The 23,187-nt window shown below is 45.5% G+C and overlaps 1 protein-coding gene across 3 annotated transcripts in view; it reads left to right on the forward strand.

The window, feature by feature from the left end:
- Positions 1-4,220: 4,220 nt before the first annotated feature.
- Positions 4,221-23,187, forward strand: part of Map3k5 (mitogen-activated protein kinase kinase kinase 5) — a 189,191-nt gene continuing 170,224 nt past the window's right edge. The window contains exon 1 of one of the 3 annotated variants that reach the window (XM_060373479.1): positions 4,221-5,010. In XM_060373479.1, coding sequence (XP_060229462.1) covers positions 4,560-5,010 — 451 coding nt within the window. In that variant the 5' untranslated portion in view covers positions 4,221-4,559. The remainder of the gene's footprint in view (positions 5,011-23,187) is intronic. The other 2 variants (XM_060373477.1, XM_060373478.1) reach the window with 2 other exon arrangements.

Consider the following 23,187-nt stretch of genomic DNA (forward strand, 5'->3'; position numbering starts at 1 on the left):
AAAGTATGTGTATTTATGTATTGCTTCTACTACTCAAGTTCATTCATCTAGTCTTCCATGGTGTCTGATCTGTTATTTGCATCTAGTTAAAAATAAAATTTGATCTAAGCATAGTGGCGCACACCTTGGAGGCAGATCTCTGAGTTCGGGGCCAGCTTGGTCTACAGAGTGAGTTCCAGACAGCCAGGGCTACCCAGAGAAATCCTGTCTCAGAAACAAGCAAACAAACAACAACAAACAAACAAAGAAAACAAAACAAATTTTAGATACTGTTTCCACACCATTCCATTTGGTTCTGTTTTGTCTTTCTCTTCAGTATGCTCACGCACTCACCTACAACCTGTATTTCCAGTAACTAATAACTGCATTTTAAGTCTTTGCTGCAACACCTGATCATTTCTGTGCCTGCATTTTACTGATTTTTCTCTTTGTTGTGTGTCGTGTTTTGTTTTGTTCTTGTTCGGTAAGCTTTGGCACACGTGACATGTGTTTTATCCACCGAATACTCTTGCTACATCTCTTGGGACGTTTAGATTTTCTGATTAGATTAATTTTTCTGATAAGCAACTGGTTACTTATGGGTGAACTTCTGAATTTTAAGCTAATCTAGGCCATACCTAAAATGCTCTTTAGAATGATCTGCTTTCACTTTTAAGTTGTGGTATTTTGGGGTCTCTTTCAAATGCGTATATATTCTGTGAGGCCTCTAACCTGGCATGGAGCACTAGTTATCCCTAGCTCTGTGTTAGCTGTGGAAATTGTCCGTTTTATACCTCCCTGAACTTACGCTGTGCCCAGAAAAGGATCTTGCCTGAACTGAAGTGTTTTTATCCTATGTGCTGAGTAGTGATCAACAAAAGCCTTAAGAGTCCTGTACACACATTCCTGAAATTCTTCTCTGCTTCCTTCTCTAGGAGTCTAAAGGCCTCAGGAGGAATTCTGGTCATTCTGCACTCACCCAAGGACTGCTGGCCTCTGTTTGTCATCTTACCTAGAAATTTCTTCTCATCGAAAGGTTCAGCTCTTTCATTCTCCCTTTTCCTCTTGTCCTTCACTGCTGACAGTGTAATATTTAAAAAAAAGAATACAAAGGCGATATAATCAAAATATAATCAGAATACATGGTATAAAACTCTCGAAGACGTTATGACAATATTTTAGAAGAACAAAATGTAGACATGCACTGCCATTTGCTTAAGGAAATGAGATGTAGCTTTGGTTTCTCACTATTCATTTGAAAAAATCCGTGCGTGCGTGTGTGTGTGTGTGTGTGTGTGTGTGTGTGCACGCGCGCGCACGCATATACACATGCATTTGTGCCTGTGTGTTTGTGTCTCTGTGTGGGTGTACTCAGCATAAACATACCCGTGTATTCAGGTGCATATACAAGCGTGTGTAGAAGCCAGAGGTCAACACTCAAGGTCTTCCTCATTCAGTCTCCACTTATGCTTTGAGACAGGGTCTCAGCAGACCTGCAGCACGTCAATTTGTCTAAGGAGGCCAGCCTAGAAGCTTCAGTGATTTACCTGTCTCTGCGGCCCCCTGGTTCCCAGTGCTGGGGCTGCAGGTACACACTGTGTGTCTGGCTTTTTTAAGTGCTCGGGGGGAGGGCTCTCAACTCAGGTTCTGATTGCTTGCATCTCCCCAGGTCTGGAGGTACATGTTTATAAGTCGGATTTCTATATAACTGAATATATATTTTTGCTAGATACTGACAGTATCTCTTTACAGTTGTTTTTAAAAACGTGTATCTTTTGCTAAGACAAGTTCTTGCTAGGCAGCCGATGCTGATCTTTCTGGCTCAGCCTCCCGAGTGCTGGTATTCCAGGCGTGTGCTAACACACCCATTGTTTTCATTGTTTCCCATCCCAGCAGAAATAAGAGTGTCTGTTTTCCTACATCCAGCCTCAAGAAGTGTGTCGTAAAAGTTCAGGAATTTTGCCAATATGTTTGGTGAAAATGCTTATATTAATATGAATGTTAATTGTGAATAGAGTAGAATTTCTTTTTACATAGGTAAGAGTCGCTTGTATGCCCAGCATCATGAAAGGTATATGGCTTTATGCTTCTTTCTAAAGAACTTCTTTTGGAGCAGGAGAGATGGCTCACTAGTTAGTGTACATACTACTCTTGTAGAGGACCAGAATTTAGTTCCCAGTGCTTGTATCAGGCAGCTCACAACCGTCTGCACCTCAGCTCCAGGGGGCTAACACCTGCTGACCTCTGAGGGCATCTGCATTCTCATGCACATACCCACAGACACAAATAAAATACCTCTGAAAAAGAAAAATGTTTATTTTTTTCCTATTTTTAGAAACCCATGATTGTCGTTTATCGGTCTCAGATAACATTTTATTTGTCCACATTAATTACACTACATGGAAAGATTTTCCTATCAAGTTTATAATTTTTCCCTTTTAGATTTCTGAATCCCAGTCCTGAAGTTACCTTCATTCTTGTGTTGTAAAATATTTGCCCTTGTATGTATTAAGTACTCACTTAGTTCCATTTTTTATAGGTAAGAAGGTTTGCCTGGGGTATGTGGTGGGGCATGAATCAGTTCTGTCCATGTGCTGACCCTGGGTTGTTTTCCTCTGGACACATCTAAACACGGTCATAAGAAGCACGTGTAGAACAGCCTGGTGATGCGTGCTTGCTACTTACACACTGAAAGTAACCGTGCCATTCAGGAGAAAATGAAGTTAGTGACTGCTTTGAAGGAACTTGAGTAGCAGATGGGCCTCCCAGGCTTCCACAGTTTGTTTGGGAAGTACAGTAAGGTCAGACACACATACAAAACGTTATTATTTGGAAACTATCAATAAAATGCGGGAACAGTTTAGGAATTACTCATTTCTGTGGCCTGAATGTGTACCTTCCCCCAGGCTCCCCTTTCTTAAGTAAGCATTAAGTAAGGCCTTGGGGCTCTAGACATCCAATTTGCATTTTTCCTTCTCTATTATTTGATTTACTAACCTCAAGTTAGGAAACCCAAATCCTTTATCTCTCAGCTTGTTTTGGCTTTCGTAACATGACCTACATCATTCTGGAAGAGTTCTCTGGGAATTTACCCATCTGGTTTTGCTTCCCAAAATAAGTTGGAGCTTTTTTATTTCCTTCAATCTCTCTCTCTCCTCCCCCTCTCTAGACAGGATTTCTCTGTAGAGCCTTGGCTATCCTGGACTTGCTTTCTAGACCAAGCTGCCTTCGAACTCACTGAGATCTACCTGCCTCTGCCTCTCCAAGTACAGGCTTTACAGGCAAACACCGCTGAGCCCGGCTTCGGCCCATTTTCTTTTGTGTCTGGTTTAACAACAACATTAATAAATTAATCAACTTGTCCCTTTCAACTCTGGATACTTTCCCCACGCATCTTCTATCAAGTATCTGGCATTTTTTTTGGGGGGGGGGTGACTTTTAAGATCATAAATGAGAATATTAAATCATTCAGCACTGGCGCTAATCAATTACTCATTAACGACACCAGCGTAAGCAACTGGAAATTTTACAATTTACCAGCGGCTGCCACGATAAATTTAGCCGACCACTTCTAATTTTAGCGCCCCTGTCACTTATAAACCACTTTCCACTCGCGCCCGGGGCTCGAGGGCGCTAGTTGGGATCCTCCCGCCTGTCGGCACGCGGGTCACCACGCGCGGTCCGAGCGCACACGGCCCACGAGCGGACCCGCGGCGGCGGCTGCTCCCAGCGCTGCGAACGCCGGGTGGGCTGAGCCCGACGGTGTCGGGTGCAGACGCTCCTTCGGCGCCGTCCCGCAGAGGTGCGCGCCCGGGCTTCACCCGGTGCCCACGGCCGGTCCCCGAGGTCCCGGAGCAGGGGGGTTCGCTCCCCGCTGCAGCCTCCTAGCAGCGCCCTCCCCAGGGGCGGGCCCTGGCTCCCGGTGCTGCTGCGGCGAGTGGGCGGCCAGGGGCGGGTGGACGAGAGGACGCGCGGCTGCGAGACCGCCGCCGGGACGCGGAGGGCGCGGCGAGCCCGCGAGAGGAAGGAGGGGGGGACGGAGTCGGTGCGCGGGAGCCGCGAGGCGGGTCCTGCCGGGCGCGGCCGCCGCGGTTCCGGGACGCGCCCGGGGCAGCCCGCCCCCCGCGCGTAAGGTGCTCTCCAGGTAGCGCGGCACCCAGAGGGCGCCCTCGGCCGGCCCGCGCTCCCCGGCGTCGGCGCGCCGCTCCCCGAGCGCGGCGCCCTTGAGCTGCCGGGCCGCGCAGCTCGGCCGCTGGCTGGTCCGCCCGCCAAGAGGAGGAAACTCCGTCCCTTCCCGCTCGCCGCGGCCCGCGTCCCCACCCCGCGGGCTCTCCACCCTGCAGCGGCCGGGCGGCGTGGCCACGGAGGCGCCGAGGAGGGGCGAGCCGCCGCCGGCCAGCGGCGTGGCCCCGGGGGACAGGGTGCCCGAGCGGAGGCGGCGGCGCGGCGGCGGCGGCGGCGAAGGCGCGGCGCGCGATGGCAGCTGCCTAGCCCGGCGCGCGCGGAGCAGCCCGGAGCTGTGGCTGGCCAGACGGTGCGTCTGGGCCGGGGATCCCGGGGTGGCGGCCCGGCAGGCAGAGATGGGCACCGAGGCCGGCGAGGGCATCACTTTCTCCGTGCCGCCCTTCGCGTCCCCGGGCTTCTGCACCATCCCGGAGGGCGGCAGCTGCCGGAGGGGCGGGGGAGCGGCGACGGGGGCCGAGGGCGAGCCGAGCCAGCTGCCCCTGCCGCCGCCGGGCAGCTTCTGGAACGTGGAGAGCGCGGCGGCCCCTGGCACGGCGTGCCCCGCCGCCGCCCCGGGGAGCAGCGCCGCCCGAGGCCGGGGCAACGCTGGCAGCGGGGGCGGCCGGCGGACCACCGTGGCGTATGTGATCAACGAGGCGAGCCAGGGGCAGCTGGTGGTGGCGGAGAGCGAGGCCCTGCAGAGCCTGCGGGAGGCGTGCGAGGCGGTGGGCGCCACCCTGGAGACCCTGCATTTCGGGAAGCTGGACTTCGGGGAGACCGCCGTGCTGGACCGTTTCTACAACGCGGGTGAGTGGCAGCTCCCCCGCCGTGGCCGCCGGGTTTCCCCGGGCGCTCCTCTGGGGTGATTTCGGTTTGTTTTGTTTTCGTGGGCGGGACGCAAGCTTCCTATTTACATCTCGCCCCTCCTGGGGAGCCGCGAGGGGGCTTGCGGGAGCCGAGCGGCTGTGCAGGTGCCGCGGACTGGAACCGTGCGGGGGATCTCGGACCTACTCTTGGTCCGGCCGCGGAGCCCCTAGGTCCAAGTCGAAGGCTGGAGGGACACTTTCTTTTCCCAGCATTGCGAGCTAATTGCTTCAGTCAGCTCTCCGCAGCGTGTGTTGGGGTTTCCTTTTGCACACACCTGTGGCCCTCTGAGGTGATGTTCCGTTCTGGGTGCAGAATTGGGAGTGCAGAAATGCCTTATGCCGAGCGGTCGGCGGCACGGAGTGTTCCCCGTTTGAGTTTTCAAAGCGTGGCCCGACCTTCCCCAAGTCATTTCACCTTCAAGTTTTGGTTAAATAACTACACTCTGGAGTAGAAAAACTGTGAAGTACAACAAATGCGTGTGATCTTTGTTAGAATCTTGCCAGAAGAACCAGTTTTTTGCTTTTTTTTTTTTTTTTTCAGATACTGTGGTGGGTGGAGGAGTTTATAATAGAACATCGTTTAAAGAGGTCCCACGCTATTTTAATGACAGATTCGGTTGACCGTTGGTTGCTAGTTTAATCTACCGAAAGGGGATGTCTCTGTTTTAGCCTATTTCAGATTTCAGAAAGTGTTAGAGAATCCTGATGGCTGAAGCTCCGTTAGTAAGTGTTAGGAATGGCGGCGTGCTGCTGGAATGCAGTGGAATCAAGTAAATAGACGTGCTAATTTTTATAATTGTGGCGGTGGGAAACCTGGTCTGTCGTCTGTCGTCAACAGTAAGCTTGCTACATTTGTGATCAGGAGGTTTTATATTTCAATCTCATTTTCTTACAGCCTCTTCAAAACACCTGAAGTAGGCTTAAGTCTGCCTTGGAACTCAGCCAAAGCTGAATATTTTAAGAACAAGAAGAACTTCATGTTAAGGAAGCCAGACTAAATAAACCGAGGCTTTCTGGTTTGGGTATTTTTTAAACAGTCTGTGTCTTCATAACTGAACAGGAATATAATATATTATAGCATGTTTCTTGGGGTGGCTAGCTATAAAAATTACATAAACATAACTTCTAAAAATTATAGCACTCTTATTTTAGATTATAATTTGGAAGAAGCTTCAAAGAACCAAATGATATGAGAGACAGAAAGCCAAATAAAAACTTGAGCTTATTTTTATTGCAGTGATAGAGTGGGCATATTTTTCCTAGGAATCTGGGGGAAAAAAGTTAAACTCTCAGCTAATACGAAGGAAACTTTTCTAACAAGGCTGCCCTCTGTTGCTCTCCAAATACCATCTCTGCAGAAGGGAGAAAGGTTAGAAGAGGGCGGCCATTTGAACTCCATCTTACTCAGCCCCATGACCAGGCCTGGGAAGGGAGTGTTAATCACTTACTATATGAACTAACTAATTAAGTCTATCACTGGCGGTGAATGGCCAGTGCATATCGCTGACCCTAAAAGTTCACAGGGGTCTCTGGCTGCCTTTATGTAGGGCTGTTAGAATCAAGGGAAGTACCCTGATCCTGGGACCAGGACTGGCAAAGATCCAAGAGACATTTAGGTGCAGCGAGGAACAGAATGTGCTCTGGGAGGTCCCTTGTCGGTAGCCCTTCTCCCAGCCCACTGTCTCGCTCAGCTCAGCCAGGCCTGAGTCTAATCTCTGCCCAGCTAGAAGATATTCAGCTTCATTGAAGCTGTGGTAGAATGAAGATGGTGCAATTTGTCCTAACCCTTCGTCTTTCTAAACTGAAGGCATTAGGCTTTGGTAACAGTCCAACTTAGGTTTTCCCTTAGAAGGGAGCGCTGTCTCTCCTTCCATCATGAACTGGTCACCTGTTTTGTCTTGTTGTTTTTTTTCTGTGAGAGGCTGGATAGCATATACCCGAGACTCTGCAGTCTTCCAGGTTTCTCTCACAGGTATCCCAAGTCTGCTGTGAGAATAACCATCACCAGTCTCTAAAGAAATGATCATATCACTGAGAGTTTGAGGCCAGCCTGAGCTATGCAGTGACACTTTTTTTCAAAAACCAAAACCAAACCAAACCAAGCAAGCAAGAGACTGTGGCTGTGGATAATAAAACTGTTCTAGTTGACAGTTTTAGCTTGCAGGCTGGCTAAGGATAGAAACTGCAGGTCCTGGGTCATGCTGGCCTTTTCTCTACACTTTGACCTTCTTCTGAGATTGAATCCTTGTGATACAGTTGGAAGGGCATGGACCCCCCTGGTGGAGCTGTTTATCCAGTTCTGCTCTGGGTCATACACTTGTGAGACAGGCTTTTCATGCCTTACAGTAGGGTTTCTTTATCTGAAAAGTTCACCAGGGCAGAAGTAGAGGTAGAACTGAATCACACGTCTAAGATTCCCCTGAATCCTGTATATATTCATGAAAGCAAGAAAGCATGAGTATTGTAACAAGAGCTTTGGGGTCTGGGTCCAGGTCTTGTTTCTTCTGTAAGTTTGGATGAGTCATTCAAACTTTTAGAAGAGTAGAAGAGTTGGAGCGATCTGCTCTTTAAAATTTCAGTATTATTACTGCAAGTGGCTCCTTGTACTTCCTAGAGATTCGTAAGGTCCTGAGGAGACTAGAGTTGTGACTTGACTGTCACAGAGCCTGTGTGAGGGTCACCCAGAAGCCACAGATGTCCAGCACTCAGAGCTAGGTTGAAGGGTAGCTTTTAAAAGGAGGTGATAGGAGAATAAAGACAGCCCAACCTGAGTCTTGCTTAGTTGTTGTTTCTTCTCCAGTGCTGGAAATCCCACCTGGAGGCCTTGTGCTTGCCAGACAGGAGCTCTGCCCTGATCCACAGCCCAGAGCCGAAGCGCAGAGCCTGGCATTTAGAAAGGAACGATAGAGTCCAAGTAGTTCAACCTAGTAGGACACCAACAAAGAGTCTGTTATGCTTAGAACTTCTGTTTTGTGTACTGGTGTCTGTTAAAAGAATATATTGGCGTTGAAGTTTTCACTGAATTCTGCATTCTGTTGTTATTTATTCTGGCTTGTCTCTTAACTATATTTGTCATTTTTTTATTCTTTCAAGTAAAGCTGATTCATGCTTAATTAATGCTACTATGAAAAAAATTATGTGTCTTAAAGACAGTTACAGCTTTACATATAAGAGAGTGTCATGCAGAGGTGGTAGATATCAAGCCAGACCATACCTGCTCCAAGCCCCTTGCATGGAAGGCAGTACAATTCTGTGTCAGTTACAGGTGTCAGCTACAGGTGCTGCCTTTGTGGACAGACCTTAGTGCTGAGATTATGCTTGTACTGTGCAATGCAGGATTACCTTGAACATCGGATTCTTTAGTTTTTATCTCTTAAGTACTGGGTTTACAGTCACCCATTTATGCAACACAGGGACTCGAACCCAGGGCTTTTTGCATGCCAGGCAAATACTCTACCAGCTGAACAACATTCCCTGCTCTTAGAAATATTTACTGGGCACTAGTTTTACGCATATTGCTGGAGTGACCCTCATTGCCTCCTTATTTTGCTTGTGAAAACATTGAACCATAAAGATGTTCATTCATGTTAGCATGTGATTTAAGATTAATCAAGTGTTACAGGTAGCAGATTCCAGAACTCACCCATAGGAAGCCTTGCTAGCTCAAGCACATGGAACCCATTCACTACTCTAAACATCCAGGAAATGATGTCTCACACAGGATTTTGAAATACTCCTCTGTGTGTTAGATCGGTGACTTTTGCTCTCATTCAGGTTTTGGTTGCATCTTGGCCATTGATAGGAGGAACATCAACTGGGATTAGGGGGAGGGACCAAGAGAGAGACTGCAAGGAAAGAAGGATGCCCAGTGAAAGAGGAAATGCCAGCAAGATGTCAAAACACTTTCATCTGTTTTAGCTTTCTTCCTATCCTAACCTACTATGGCCTTCAACTCCCTGCTGATGTAAGGCTTAGGAACCTTGCTTGGCTCAAAGCCATCTACCTTCCTCTTGGTGGGCACTGGATTAGATGGACTGCCAACTTCCCCTTTCCTTGCCATGGGCCATTATTGCATGTGCTGGGGCCTTCCTTTTAGCCTGACTCACTGCAGATTGCAATCTCTTACTTGGTCTTTCATGCTGTGGCAATAGTGGGGAGCCGGAAGGAAGTGTGTGCTGCTTGAAATTTTCAGCACTTAGCTTTTCTATTTTCATCCACATTGTGTTTTCAGTGGAGTAGAGTTTGTGCTAAGAGTGGCCCATATGCTACTTTCCTGGTGTGGCCTCTGACCTTTCGAATGGGCTTTGCCTCCTTCGCCTTTAGCTCACCTTCTTAGGGCTTCTAGGTAAAATATGACCCTTGGACCCATCTGCCTTAGACTGAGTTTTTGAAAGTCTTGCTGCTGACTTGTGCATTTCTGCTTTCAAGTCTAGTCCAGATTTTGTAAGTATTGTCATTTACTTTGAGGGAGAGGATGAAGTGTGCATTCTCATGAACCAGTGTCTTAAAAAAATCAAGGGAACTGAAATGAATTTGCCAACACTTTATTTTTTCCAGTTGAGGATATTATAACACAGAGAAAGAGAGAAAAAAATTAATATAATGTTCTTAACAAGCAAAGTTGTTTTTATACTAAAAATTGGGTCATAAGGGGTGGGCAGAATGGCTCAGTGAGTAAAGTACATGATACACAAGCATGAGGACCTGGATTCAGATCCTCCGAGTCCACGTGAAAGCTGAGTATGGCGGAGGGAGTCTGTAGTTCCAGTGCTGGAGACAGGAGGATTCCAGGGGCTTTCTGGCTAGCCACACTTGCAGTGTTTAGGTTCAGTGAGGGACCCCAAGAAGGATGACTCCTAGTGTTGACCTCTGGCCTCTACATGTATAAGTCCAGGTAAACACCACACACACACACACACACACACACACACACACACATACACACACAATTTTAAGACTGTACTCTTAAAGGTAGGGTCTGGAGCATAACTCAATGCTAGAACACTTGGCTAGCATTTGCAGGAACCTGAGTTCAGTCTCCAACACTGCAAACAGCAGCATCAACAACCACAACAACAAGGAGGATGACAATACCAAGAAAACATTTTAAGTGTGATAGCCCAAACCTGCCGTGCTAGCACTGGGGAGGTGGAGGCAGGGGATTAAGAGTTCAAGGTCACCTCCTACTGGCCACTTTGAAATTAGCCTGGGCTACATAAGACCATGTTAGGGGGAAAGGGGAGAAGCAAAGGAAAACAAAAGGAAATTAAGTAGGACAAAACCTCAGAATAAAGGATAGGCCTTTGCCTACAAATGTATGGAAAAACTCAGTATATTCATTTTCCCTATAATACCGTGAAAAAAGTCAGTGAAAACTTTATTTTGCCAATTAACATAGCAGTTAGTGCTCTCAGCCTCTGGTCTGAACTGCCCTGCAGCCTCTTTGTAATTTTTAGTCACTCTAGTTCTCGAGAGAGACAAGCCTTAGTACAATTATCAGAAGAGGAAACAATGATAAGTTCATTGAAACCAAGGAACCTACCTACCAATCTCTTGCTAGTTAGACTTAAAAAAAAAGAATAGCCCCTGTGGCCACATGTGAACTGGCACACCATTGGGTCAGCTCTTGCTTCCCCAGCTAAACACAGAGCCCAGTGCTGGTTTCTTGAATAACTGCCTAACTGAAACGAAGAATGATTTTCCTAAACAAAATTTAATAGAAACTTTGGAAGAAAAAAAAAGTGTGGGGCAAGGAATCTAAAAAGAAAAGCTCTCAGGATAAAAAATAGATTCCTTTTTAGAGCTCCCATTTCTTACCCAAAATAGCCAACTACAGATAGTCACGACGGGCCTTGCTTCCTGTTTCTATGATCCTGGTTTCTTTCCTCCACTTGGCTGCCTTGGCCTGCTTGAGACATTGTCAGCTGATAGCAGAGCTGGTCCCCTCTCTAGGTGAGACCTAGGTGTGATGCATGGCACTGTCTTCTCATCAGTGCTCTTGCTGGTGCTAGTTTCCTGGGAGTTCGCAGACACAGGTCAGTTCCTCTGAGGTAGCCACAGGGACTATCCCCTGCTTCCCGTTTCAGAGGCTTGGTTTGAGCCCCGGTTAGTTCCAGTTTGGGGCCCAATTGGTTCATAGTTTCTTTGTGGTACAGTGGGAAATTCACAAGCATTAAGGCCCAAGAATGTGCAGACCTTTCCACGGTAAGCTACCAAAGCTGTGGCTTTCTTCATCCAGCCTGTCTCTTCAAACAGTCCAAACCAGCACAACTACAGGGGCCTACTTTTTTGGCCAGGGATTTTAAGGATCTCTTTCCTTCCCTTCTTTTCCTCTCCCTCCTCTCTGCTCATTTTTATGTTAACTTTTTAGAAAAGCATAAAAGCTAAGAGGAAAAAACAAAAACAAAAACGAAGAAAAGCAAAACCCAAACTACATTGTGGTGATTGTCTCAGGAGGAACGAGAGGGAAGAGAGAGATGTAAATGTAAAGGGACTCGGCAGAGCAGGGCAGGCCCCTGTGACTCAGAGCCACCAGAGCCACACCGGACGTCAGGACACATTGCTTCCAGACAGACCTCTTCTCTTGCAGTGGGTAATCAATAATGAGGAAAGCCATATTCAAGCTTTGTAATTTCTTTGTTGTGAAAGGTATAGTTTAGGGCTGGGGGAGCCGGCACCAGGGCTGTCTTTCCTGCTTCAAGCCGCCACTGCTTTCCCTCCGCCTTGGCGTTTCTGTGTGCGTCTTGGTCACACTGGTACAAAGGTGGTTTCACGTGGCCAGCTCAGAACCGAGTTAGGATGCTCACTACTATCTCATCCACTTTTGACCATCTTCTTAGCTGAATGGAAGAGATAGACACGGCCTTGTCGTATCTGTATTTTAAAGATACATGATACACACATATACAAATATATACTTTTTTTTAATTGAGCCATAAACACATACTTCTCTGCAGGCTCTAACCAGCATTTTGCTTGATGATAACCAGATAATTTTTCTGGTAGTTAGCATTGCACCTTCCAGCAGTACCAGAAGTAGGGCTGCAACTTCTAGGTCCATACTGGCACGCTTTTGCTGTGTTCTATGACTCAAGTTTGTGGTGTCCTCAGTAGTAGAATTCCAGAGGGTACCCAAGAGTGATAGCAACAGCCTACAATGTTTGAGGGTCTCTGGGACTAAACAACTTTATGGATATGCTCTCTGGTAACATTTGTTACTTTTGAGGGTCACGTATTTAACATAGGTTAATCTCGCTATGACAAAGCCTAAACTTGGAGGAATTTGTCTAGGGAAAGTAGTTTTGTTTGATCCAGTGAAACTTTCAGTCTTTAGTCCTGGGCAATAGAATTTCATTTCCCCCCAGAATTCCTAGTTTCTGAGGCATACTTAGTCTTTACTGTTTAGCTACAGCAGAGTAAAAAAAGGCTTGTAGACGGTCTAGCTGAGCAGGAAGTTGGCTTACAAAGTTACTGCGTTTCTCAGAGTGGGCGTGTGCGGGTCGCAGTAAAGCAGGGTTTGGGTACAAGTCACTTGGCATGATCCAGTGAGATCAGAGAGCAGTGCTGTGCTTGTACGTGGCTTCCTTTTTCTTGCCAAGCAAACGAGCGCTGCCAGTATTTTCTGTGTGGAAAGTACACCTGACTGTTGATAAATCTGAATTAAAACCTGAAAGAAAACGCTAGCCTGGGCTCCTAGTTGTAGGAGAGTTGTAGATCTTTTGTCTTAGAACAGTGATTCTCAACCTGTGGGGATTGAACACCCTTTTACAGGGGTTGCGAAGGCCATTGGAAAACACAGATATTTACATTATGAATTACAACTGCAGCAAAATCACAGTTATGACGTGGCAGTGAAATAATTCTATGGTTGGGGATCACCCCAACATGAGGAGCTGTGTTAAGGGGGCACGGTATTGGGAAAGCTGAGGACCACTGGTTTATAAGATCAGCAGTGTAGAAAATGTATTTAACTGTAACATGATGTGTGTGTGTGTATTACTCGTGGACTGGTCCTTCTGTATTTATATAACTTATTCAGCAGATCTCTTTTGGTTGCTTCTGACGTCTGATATTATGGGTTGTCAACATTATGAAGGCTTCACATAGACACTTAGGCTTTTGACTTTATTACCATTAATTTATAGGAAATTCATGTTACTACTCCCTAGTTCATTTAGCATGAACTGAGTGGCACTCTGTCTCATCAAGATTAATTTTGATTTTTTTCAGATCAAGTTTTAAATTTTTTGTTATTATTATTGTTGGGGGGGATGGAGAAACCTGTGTCATGGCGCACATGTGGAGCTCAGAGGACACCTGTGTGGAGTTGCTTCTCTGTGTCTACCTTACCGTGACTTACGGGGATTGAACTCATGTCTCCAGGCCTGAGGTTTTCAGGTGTTAAGATCCTTTACTTGCTGCTCCAGCTTTTGCGTCCCTCAGACCAAATTTTTAAATGACAAAAATTCACACTATCATAAGAATAACATACACACATAGTTATTTTTTTTAACATTCTTTTGAAGAAACAAATTAGATGCAAAGACATACTACTTAAGTAGGAAAATTGCATCTAAAAGCCGCAAACGGTAAACATTCCTCAGTGTTCATTGATGGCAGGGTTAGGGACGAGCTCACCTGCACCTTTAGAAGCGCAGACTGAATCCTTCTATAACTTTACTCTGTTTAAGGCACAGAAGGCTAGGGGCAGCAGATACCTCCAGGTCTGAGGCCAGGGAACCTTCATGGCATGTTATTTGTAGCTGCTATTGTCTGGGGTTCCTGGGTGCTCATGGTATCTTTTAGAAGGTTAAGCTTTGATATCATATAAATGCCACTCCTCTAGTTCAGCAAAATCTTACATCTGTTTGGAACTAAAATGGAGATTTGGCCTACCTTGTAGTTGTCTGCAATACTAAGTCATGTACTTTTATGGCTTGGACACAGAGCAACAAAGAGTGCACCCACCATCCACCCGCCAACTTCCTTCCTTCCTTCCTTCTTTCCTTCCTCCTTCCCTCCCTTCCTCCTTCCCTCCCTCCCTCCCTCCCTTCCTCCTTCCTTCCTTCCTTCCTTGGGATTATAGGTGTGCACCACCACACTTGGCCGTAGAACCTTGTATTGCTTCTAGAAAGCAGGAAGTTGTTCACACTTCAGTGCTGTTACTGCTGTGCTGTGATAGTGCTTGGGAACTTTGAGACAAACTAGCCCTATGGTATTTGTGCTTCATCATGCCTTCATTTTCCCAGAGTACAGCTCTTTTTATCTTCCCCTAAAAATGCCATTGGGACACTGGAATTAGTTTGCAAGGCAGACACATGAAGAAACCCTCGCTTTTCTGTTTAAACTCCATGCTCTGTGGTTTATTTTGGTTCATTTGTCAGGTAGACATGTGTTGCCCAAAGAGAGTTCTGTGCCAGAGGATAAGCCACATTACATTTGAGAAGATTTTGCAAGATAATAAAAGAAGACTTGACATAAGCTGTGACTTGAGCCTCTCAGGTCTAATGTGCTTTCATCCTTCAGTTACCTGCACTAAATCCTGGGAGATTAACTAGAGATTTAGGCTAAGGTAGAAGCCCCTGGTGACTTCATGAGAACTGTCTTTTCAGCACTTGCAACTGTCCCATTTACCCACAGAAGAGCCTCTTAGCCAGCTTTTGCGCTATAATATATATCTGGTATGTGGTCACAGGGGAAATTCCTCCTGAATCCAGCATATCACAAAGCTACTTATAAATGCGACCTTAACATCCATTTTCATTTGAGTTAAGAATAACCACATATCTATTTATCTTTCTATGCTTGTTCTCTCTTTAAGAACCATGTAATTTTAAATTGCATGTTTTGCTTAGTAGCCTTTACTTACTCCCTCTAAACCTGATCTGTTTTCAAGATGCTAAATAAACTTTGACTTGCTTTTAGGATTCAGTATGCAAGGCAGAGTTTGTTCTTTGTGAGATATTAGCACTAGTTGTTCAGGCAGAGTGTTTGTAATCCGAGCAACTTGGGAAGTGGAGGCAAGAGTTCAGACCCATCCTGGGATACATAAAACCCTCAAAAAGCAAAACAACAGCTGGGGAGATGACTTAGCAGGTAAAAGCGTTTGCCATGCATGCCTGAGGACCTGAGTTCAGTCCCCGGAACCCACATAAGAAGCTGGATGCAGAGATGTGCATCTGTCATCGTAGTATGCTTACAGTGGGTGGGGAGGCAAAGACAGGAGGATTGGCTGGAGGTTCACAGGCCAGCTAGGTAGCCTGGAGTATAGAGTTCAGGGACAGAAACAAGAAAGACACTTGGAGGAGAGAAGTGACTCCCAAAACTTCCTCTGACCTCCACACATGGCTTATGGAATGCATGTTCTCAGTCTCCCACGAATGTGCACATACATGTAATTATATATGTGTATATATACATATATATGTGTGTATACATATATGTGTATATGTATATACATAAATAAATATATGCATGCCCATGTAACTTTCTGCTGCTTACAGATCAAGATGTAGAGCTCTCAGCTCCTTCTCCAGCACCATACCTGTCTGCATGCCAGCATGTTGATAATAGACTAAATCACTGAACCAACCAGCCCCAATTAAATGTTTACCTTATAAGAGTTGCCATGGTCATAGTGTCTCCTCACAGCAAAGAACCTTAATACAGGGCCCAAAGTCTGTTATGAAAGACCAGGCTTTGGAATATATAAATATATATAAAATCATTACGCAGGAGGATAATATAATGTGACTTGAGTGATTAAATGGTGGTGGACGATGCTGATGCGGGATTGAGACTTTGGATAGGCGGAAACACTTCTTTTGGTTCACATTTTGCGGGGTTCTGGGCTATATGGAGTGCCCCCCCCCCGCCTTTTTGGCCTATTCAAAACTGAACAAAACTGTCCACATTATGAGCTTCAGAGAAAAAGAGAGAGAAGCCATGGTTCCCACGGTCCTCTTCAAGGCACATGCCAGCGACCTTTTAAAAACCTCCCAGTCTGCCCCACCTCTTAAATGTTGTACTGCTGTCCGACAGCAGCACCCTGGGCCTGAGCCTCTGTGGAGACGGTCAGGAGCAAGTAAAGCAGGGGGCTCCTCAGTGAATTTTCCTCTTTACATGCGAGTAATTTTTTGTTACATTTTTTAGTGGTGGTTGTGTGTGTGTGTGTGTATCTGTCTGTCTGTCTGTTTGTGTGTGGGTATTGTGTTTTGCAGCAAATGCCTTTTCCTGCTGAGCCATCATCCTACCAGCCTAAATTGAATGTTTAAAAGAAATAACTGGAATTGAAGGCTATAGAGTTTTATGTAATTTTGGTCAGCAATATTAGGTAGAGGGTCCCATTGATTCCTGGTGAATAAGCCGAAGCGTGTGATTTTGAAAAATGTGTTTTCCAGCCTGAGAGATGGCCCAGCTGGGTAGTTCACTAGCTGACCTGCTGAGTTTCTGTGCCCAGATGACACAATGGATAGAGGAACCAACTGCTGACAGTTACCCCTGGCCCTACGGACTTGTGTCATTCTCTCTATCACCCTCTCGTTCACACACGTAATAGTAATAGTAAAAAAAAAAAAAAAACAAAAAAACCAAAACAAAAAAACCGTAAAAAATTAAAGAGCATGTTTGTTTGTGAAAGGAGCAGAAAGGGAAAGCAGTCCGGTAGGAGCAGCGGAACCTGCCATCAGCAGAGTGCCTTGGTTTGCCTCACCATTTTCTACCTGAGAGTCAGGGCGAGGCCAGCATGTAAATGCACAGAAACCCGATTAAGTGTGCTGGTTTTCTTGCTGATTTTATTCTATAAAGTGTAGTCATTGCAACCCAGAGCCAATGTTTTCCTTATTTGATTTGACTTTGGGGGACTGGTCCTAGGCTGCCATGTGTGTAAGACAGGTGTTCTACCTTTGAGCCACGCCCACTGAGCATCTTGTGCTAGCTTTAATTGGTTTAAAATAGAGTTGCTTTTCTGGTGCTGTTTGAGAACTTAGGTGTATTTGAACTCACAGTGAGACACCTTAAGCTTAGGTCCTAACTTACTGGTGGGTTTAGTTTATAGAAGTGTAGGACTTGTTCAGGAGTGAAGAAAGAGATACCTGAGGCCAGGTAAGTTTTGTTTTCATCTGTCCCCAGTATCCAGATTTCACAGGCTTTTCAAAGTTACAAAGCAGGGCCTCGAAGCTGCATGCTTTTGCTGTTTTCTCAGCTTCTTGAGCTACTTCATTGCCTGTAGCACCAGTGTGTATAAAACTGATCCCCCCCTCCTTAAAGCATGAGATAGCTTTGCTTACTTTTCCCACTTTATAAGTGGGAAACACGTCACATTTTTCAAAGCTTAACTTTTACGGTTTCTTCGCTTTAGCTTCTTTCTAACCAGTGCTCAGTGGAAGACTGCTCTGACTATATTCTTTTACTTATTTATTAATTGTTTTTTAATATTAGTTACAGTCTATTAATTAAACCCTGGATTAACCGGAAGCCATTTCCATTACCGGCTGTACCCATTCGTTTGCATTCAGTGTCTGTTTGTCCATTGTAAAAAGAAGCTTCCCAGTCAAAACCGATCCTGCTATAAAGAGCGGCTAATTTTTACCCGTGGTTTTGGCATCAACATCCTTACCCATTTCACACACTGCACTGCATTGACTGATATTTCTGAAGATACCTATGTCTGCCATCTTCTATGCTCTCGTCACCATGGTGGCAAGACACGGAAGGAAGATGCTACATAGAAACACCTAAGTTTTCTTATATCCTTAAGGGTGATTTTAGCAGGGACCAGTCTTCTGCTCTTTATATTATAAAGTGTGGAAACATTATACCTTCAAATACAGCTTTATAATGATGCTCACGTACATCCTCTGCAGCCCTTCACATTTAGGAAAGCCCAAATCCAAGGATGTCCAAGTCCCGTAAATAAAATGGCACAGCTTTTGCCTGTCATCCACGTGCATTCTCCATTATCTTCATGTCATAATGCACTGCAGCATAAATGCTGTAAGAAGTATCAGTACATGCTTAGTACACACTTCGTCTTTTCTCCAGTTCCTTTATTTATTTACTTATTTTTCATTCTCTTTAACCCAAGCTGGCTTTTAATTCCCAATTCTCATGCTTCAATGCCCCAAGACCATGTTTCCTGGCTGAAAATATGATTTAATAAAAAAAAATCATGGACAATTAATTTTCTCACATGATACTTCTACTTTTTCTAAAAGAGTGAATGGATTACCCTGGTTTTTGGAGGTTACACTTTAACATTCATATATAAGATAAAGAAGTAGACTTTATTAGAGATTTAATTTGGTCTCATGATTAATCTAATAAGACTTTCTCTGAGATGCTCTATTTAACTTAGGAGGTCACTGTGGTATACATTTGTTCTGTAAGTCTTTTTAACACCTCAAGTGTCTTTTTAATTGCAAATACCGATCTGTCCAATTTCCTGACCCAGTGATATTAGTTACCTGTGCCCTGAAGCCCCCATATGGGCAGATGCATCTGATGGTGAAGGGAATCATGAAAACTTGGAGAAACCTCCAGCTCTGCTGGTCGCTGTGGGTGAACTGAGGTAAAGCAGGTGAGGAAGCACGGAGCTGTCAGGAGCCCTCCCTTGACCCACTTGGCTGTGAGGTCAGTGGTACCCAGCTATTTTTATTTTCAAATCTTAAAGTGTTCCCAGAGGACATCTTTGTCAGCATTTCTTTGCTCATTCTTGCTTAATCCTGTACTAAAAGGAATCTAGAGCCTCAACCCAGAAGTGTTTTCTGTAGAGCAGTTGCAGATTTTCAGGCGAGGTGTTCAGTCTCTGCTTGCTGGGGTGGCATAGAGGATTGGCTCTGGTCTTGGCTGTGGCAGTTCCCATGCTTTGGAACTGTATCAAGTAGTTTTTTGCCTACCTCATGACCTGTAGGGTGGCCAAGATGACTATCAGGGGACAGAGATTATTTCTTGAAGTGTGTACAGTCTAAATGTGTACACATATATCCCCAGTGGCCAGAGGGGGGAAAAAGTCTTTTTAGTAGAGGAATCAAAGCTATACTATACTGACCAAAACCATGGCTGGATTTGGAAGACTTCTGTTTCTGGATTTTGACCCTACCAGTTCCTAGTTTTGAGTTCATGCTTCTTTCTCTAAGCCACTGGGTTTCTGTTTACTGCTGTTGTCTTTTGTTTTGCTAGGGATTAATCTTGGGGCCTCTCGAATGTTAGGCAAGTGGTTGGCACTGAGTTTCTTCCCGGAGTGCCAAGCTTTTTTGTCTGTAATATGGAAACGGGCAGTTAGAGCCCTGCAGGCGGAGAAATCAAATGTGATCCTGCTTGTAAGGAGTTTTCATGCATCTTGGAGACCATGGACTGCCAAGATAATAAGGATCTCAGAGCTGTGTAATCTAGCATCCTATTTGATCTAGAATCTGCCAGGATGTTTGTTTGTTTGTTTCTTTGTCTTTGATGCACATTTACTACTGTAAATTAAAGAAAAATGTTGAGGGGGAATCAAATTTCAGATTCCTGATTTTTTATTAGTATGATGTGTAAATAAAGTCCTCCAAAGCTAGGTTGTTAGCTTTCCCATATTGTGATAAAATATATCTGAGATAATCAGTACAAAAAGAAAGAAGGTTTACTGAGTTTTAGTGTATGATTGATTGGCCCTGTTGCTTTGAGGGCTTTTGCAAGACAACCTGTGACAGAGGGAGCCTATTTACAGCTTGAGGAGCAGACTTTTCTACCAGAGGTCTCTGGGGGACATTCAAGATTTAAATGGTAGCATTAGGCATTAGTGGCTAAAGTGGCTGAGGGACATTACATAGGAACCCATCCTGGTCACAGTGATCTCCTTCATAGAGCTCAGAGTTGACATCACAAGAGTCACTTGTCACAGCATCTGCCATGCAGTGGGAAATCCTACTGTGGAGAACCAGGTGGATCTCTCTGCCGTTCAGTTCTGCCTCCCTGCATCCTTTTGACAGTAAGAAAGCTTGCGTTAGGAAGATTAGCCAGCAAAACCTGTGCAAAGACCAACATTTATGCTTTAGTGCTGGGTTATTATTCTGAGAAGTCTGTGTTCCATTTTCCTATTGTATCACCACACAAAATAGATTGGCTTCCAACAGCAGCCTGTTATCTGTCACAGCTTAATGGGTTGAGTTGGTTCCTGGGTGTGTCCCCATTTTGTTGGGTCTGTAATCACCTGGAGACCCTCCAGACTGGGCTGCAGAGCCCAAGAAGGCTCATTCCAATGACTGGGTGTTGACGAAGCAGTCTGTTGGCCTCAGATGCCCCTCCTACACCTGCTGCATGGCATTTCCATACAACCAGGTTGACCTTCTCATGTAAATTCTCAGAAGAGCATTCTGTGAGTGAATATGCCAAGGAGAAGGGAGTAGAAGCTGTCAGTTATCTCAAATTGACCTCAGCGTCTTAAGAACATCCCTTGTGCTGCTTTGTCTTGACCAGAGCAGTCACCTTGCCAGCCTGGAGTTAAAGGAAAGGAAATGCATCAGTGGGAGAGAGGACATGCACACACAGAGGGGTCAGGAATTAATGGTGGCCCTCTTTGGAAACATTTGCCTCAGTTTGGAGTTCTTGCCTATGTCACCCAGATGTGCCCGAATACAACTGACTGATCAGCAGGCCCTTGGCTTTCATCCTGGTTTGCATCCATCTCTTAGCTTTGTCATGGAGAGAAAAACTGAGGTGTGGCTTTGAAAATAGGCATTGCATTTTTAGAAAGCAGTCATTGAAAACAGAATAAGAACGATTGCAGAATAGGGAAAAATTGTTTTTTCCTATGAATTTTAAGTGTCTTTAGAGAGGCCTAGTAGAAAAGTTATTGTCACTCCTAGCTTCCCTTCTGTTGGGATAAAATATCCTGGCAAAAAGAGACTTGGGGGAGAAAGTATTTTAGCTTAAAATTCCAGGTTGCAGCCCGTCGTTGTTGTGGGTCAAGCAAGGCTAGAACATCAGACTGTCACACCACTTCCACAGTCAAGGGTAGAAAGAAATGACTGCCTGTTCGCTTGCTTGCTGTGCTCAGCTCCGTTTCTTCTAAAACACACAACAACAAAGCAGATGTCTCACTATACCACCATGTTGGCCTGAGACTTATGGTCGACCAGGCTGCTTTTGAACTCGTAGAGCTCTGCCTTTGTTTCTCAAGGGCCAAGATTAAAGGTGCACACCACCAGGCCTAGCAATTTCTCTATTTGTACCGTTAGGTACCCCTTGCTTCCACAATGGGCTGAGCCTTCCCACGTCAGTTAACTTAGTTAAGGCCGTCTCTCATAGACTGTCCACAGGTCAACACAATGTAGACAGTCTCTCTTTGAAGCTCTGTGCCCAGATGAGTCTAGCCTCTGTCCAGCTGGCAGTTAAAACTAAGCATGGAGCTGTCAAAGTAAAAATCTGTGACTTTTTCAAGTAAGAAGAGCATCTGTGTATGTGCTGCCCAGACTCCCTATGTTTGAGTGTGTGGGGTGACGTAGCTGAACAGAGATGGGACAGCAGTAACCCGCACTGGCTGGTCTGAGAGGTGAAGGCAGTGAGCACACATGCAAAAATCCTCTTTATAGATGAAGTGCTTCCTCTAACGCAGCGGTTCTCAACCTTCCTAATGTGTGGCCCTTTAATTTTAGTTCCTCATGTTGTGGTGACCCCTCCCACCATAAAATTATTTTTGTTGCTACTTCCAAATTGTAATTTTGCTACTGTTACGAATTATAATGTAAATATGTGTGTTTTCCAATGGTCTTAGGTGACTTCTGTGAAAGAATAATTCAACCCTCAAAGGGGTTTTGACCCACAGGTTGAGAACCATTGCTCTAAGCTAACTACTTTTGCAAAAAGAAATGGGGAATGTTGCCATTTTAAAAAGCATCTTCGCTAAACTACTTTATTCCCCCTTGGGAACGGGCTAATTTGTCATCTTTATTCTCTCCCTATGAAAAAGGTGAAGAGGATGGTGCTGTAGGTTTTCAGAGAACTTGGAGTGGTAGTGGTGAAGGAGTCTGGAAGTGGAGAGAGGCCTTCTCTAGGGTCAAGTGCAGATGCAGGTGTGTGTTTCAAGGACTGGTTTAATGTGCAGACATCCTGCGTCCCCAGAGGGGTTTGCAGCCGGCATCGGTCTCTAGATAAAGACGGGAGTGCAGGAGGTTCTTCCCGGAGGGCTTTCCCCAGCTTCATCTCACTTGGCTTTAGAAACAGAGAGAGTTTATTTTCCGTTCAGTATTTTCCCTAATCTAAATTCTCCTCAAGCCTTATCCTCACACACTTGCTGTCTTATTTCTGGTGCAGTCCACTGGCAGGCTGGAGCAGTGAGGAATGGGAGCCAAGCCCTCCTTGATCTTTGGCTGGGGCATACCACAGAGTCATGTGCAAACACTGGACGGTTCTTGGCTGAGTGTCCTATCGAGTGTACTGTTTACATTTGGAAAAAGCATTGGTTCTGTTTGGTGAACAGAATGTTTCCAGCTCGAACCATACAGTGAGAGCTGGGAGTCTCTGCTAGCCTCTTCTCACCTCCACCCCCATTCCCTTTCCTGCTCTTTCTTCAACATTTCTCAGGCTGCCTGTCAGTATAGAGTTTCCTTTCTTATTTTTGTCAGTTGCTCCAAATGTGGCAGCACGATCCTAAGCTCAGATGAGAAACAGAAGGTATTTGCATGTCTTTTTTAAGGTCATTGATTTTGAATTGTGTAAAGGCTGGAAAGTTGATTTTTTAAAAATGTATTCACTTTATATCCTGATCATAGCCCCCTCCTTTGTCTCCTCCTGGTCCCACCCTTCCTCCCTCTTCTCCCCTATTGGGGAGCCCTCTTCCACTACCAGCTGACCCCAGCCTACCACGTCTCATCAGGACTGCCTGCATCCTCTTCCTCTGTGGCTTGGTAAGGCCTCCTGGCCAGGGGAAAGTGATCATAGAACAGGCAACAGAGTCCATGTTAAGAGTCCATGCTCCCCTTACTAGGAGACCCATATGGAGACTGAGCTGTCTATTGGCTACCTCTGAACAGGGGGTCTAGGTCCTCTCCATGCATAGTCCTTGGTTGGTGCATCTGTCTCCTATGGCACCCCTGTGCCCAGATTTTTTGGCTCTCTTGGTCTTCTTATGGAGCTCCTG

The sequence above is a fragment of the Meriones unguiculatus genome, chromosome 20, assembly GCF_030254825.1.
Source record: "Meriones unguiculatus strain TT.TT164.6M chromosome 20, Bangor_MerUng_6.1, whole genome shotgun sequence".
Lineage (NCBI taxonomy): Eukaryota > Metazoa > Chordata > Mammalia > Rodentia > Muridae > Meriones > Meriones unguiculatus.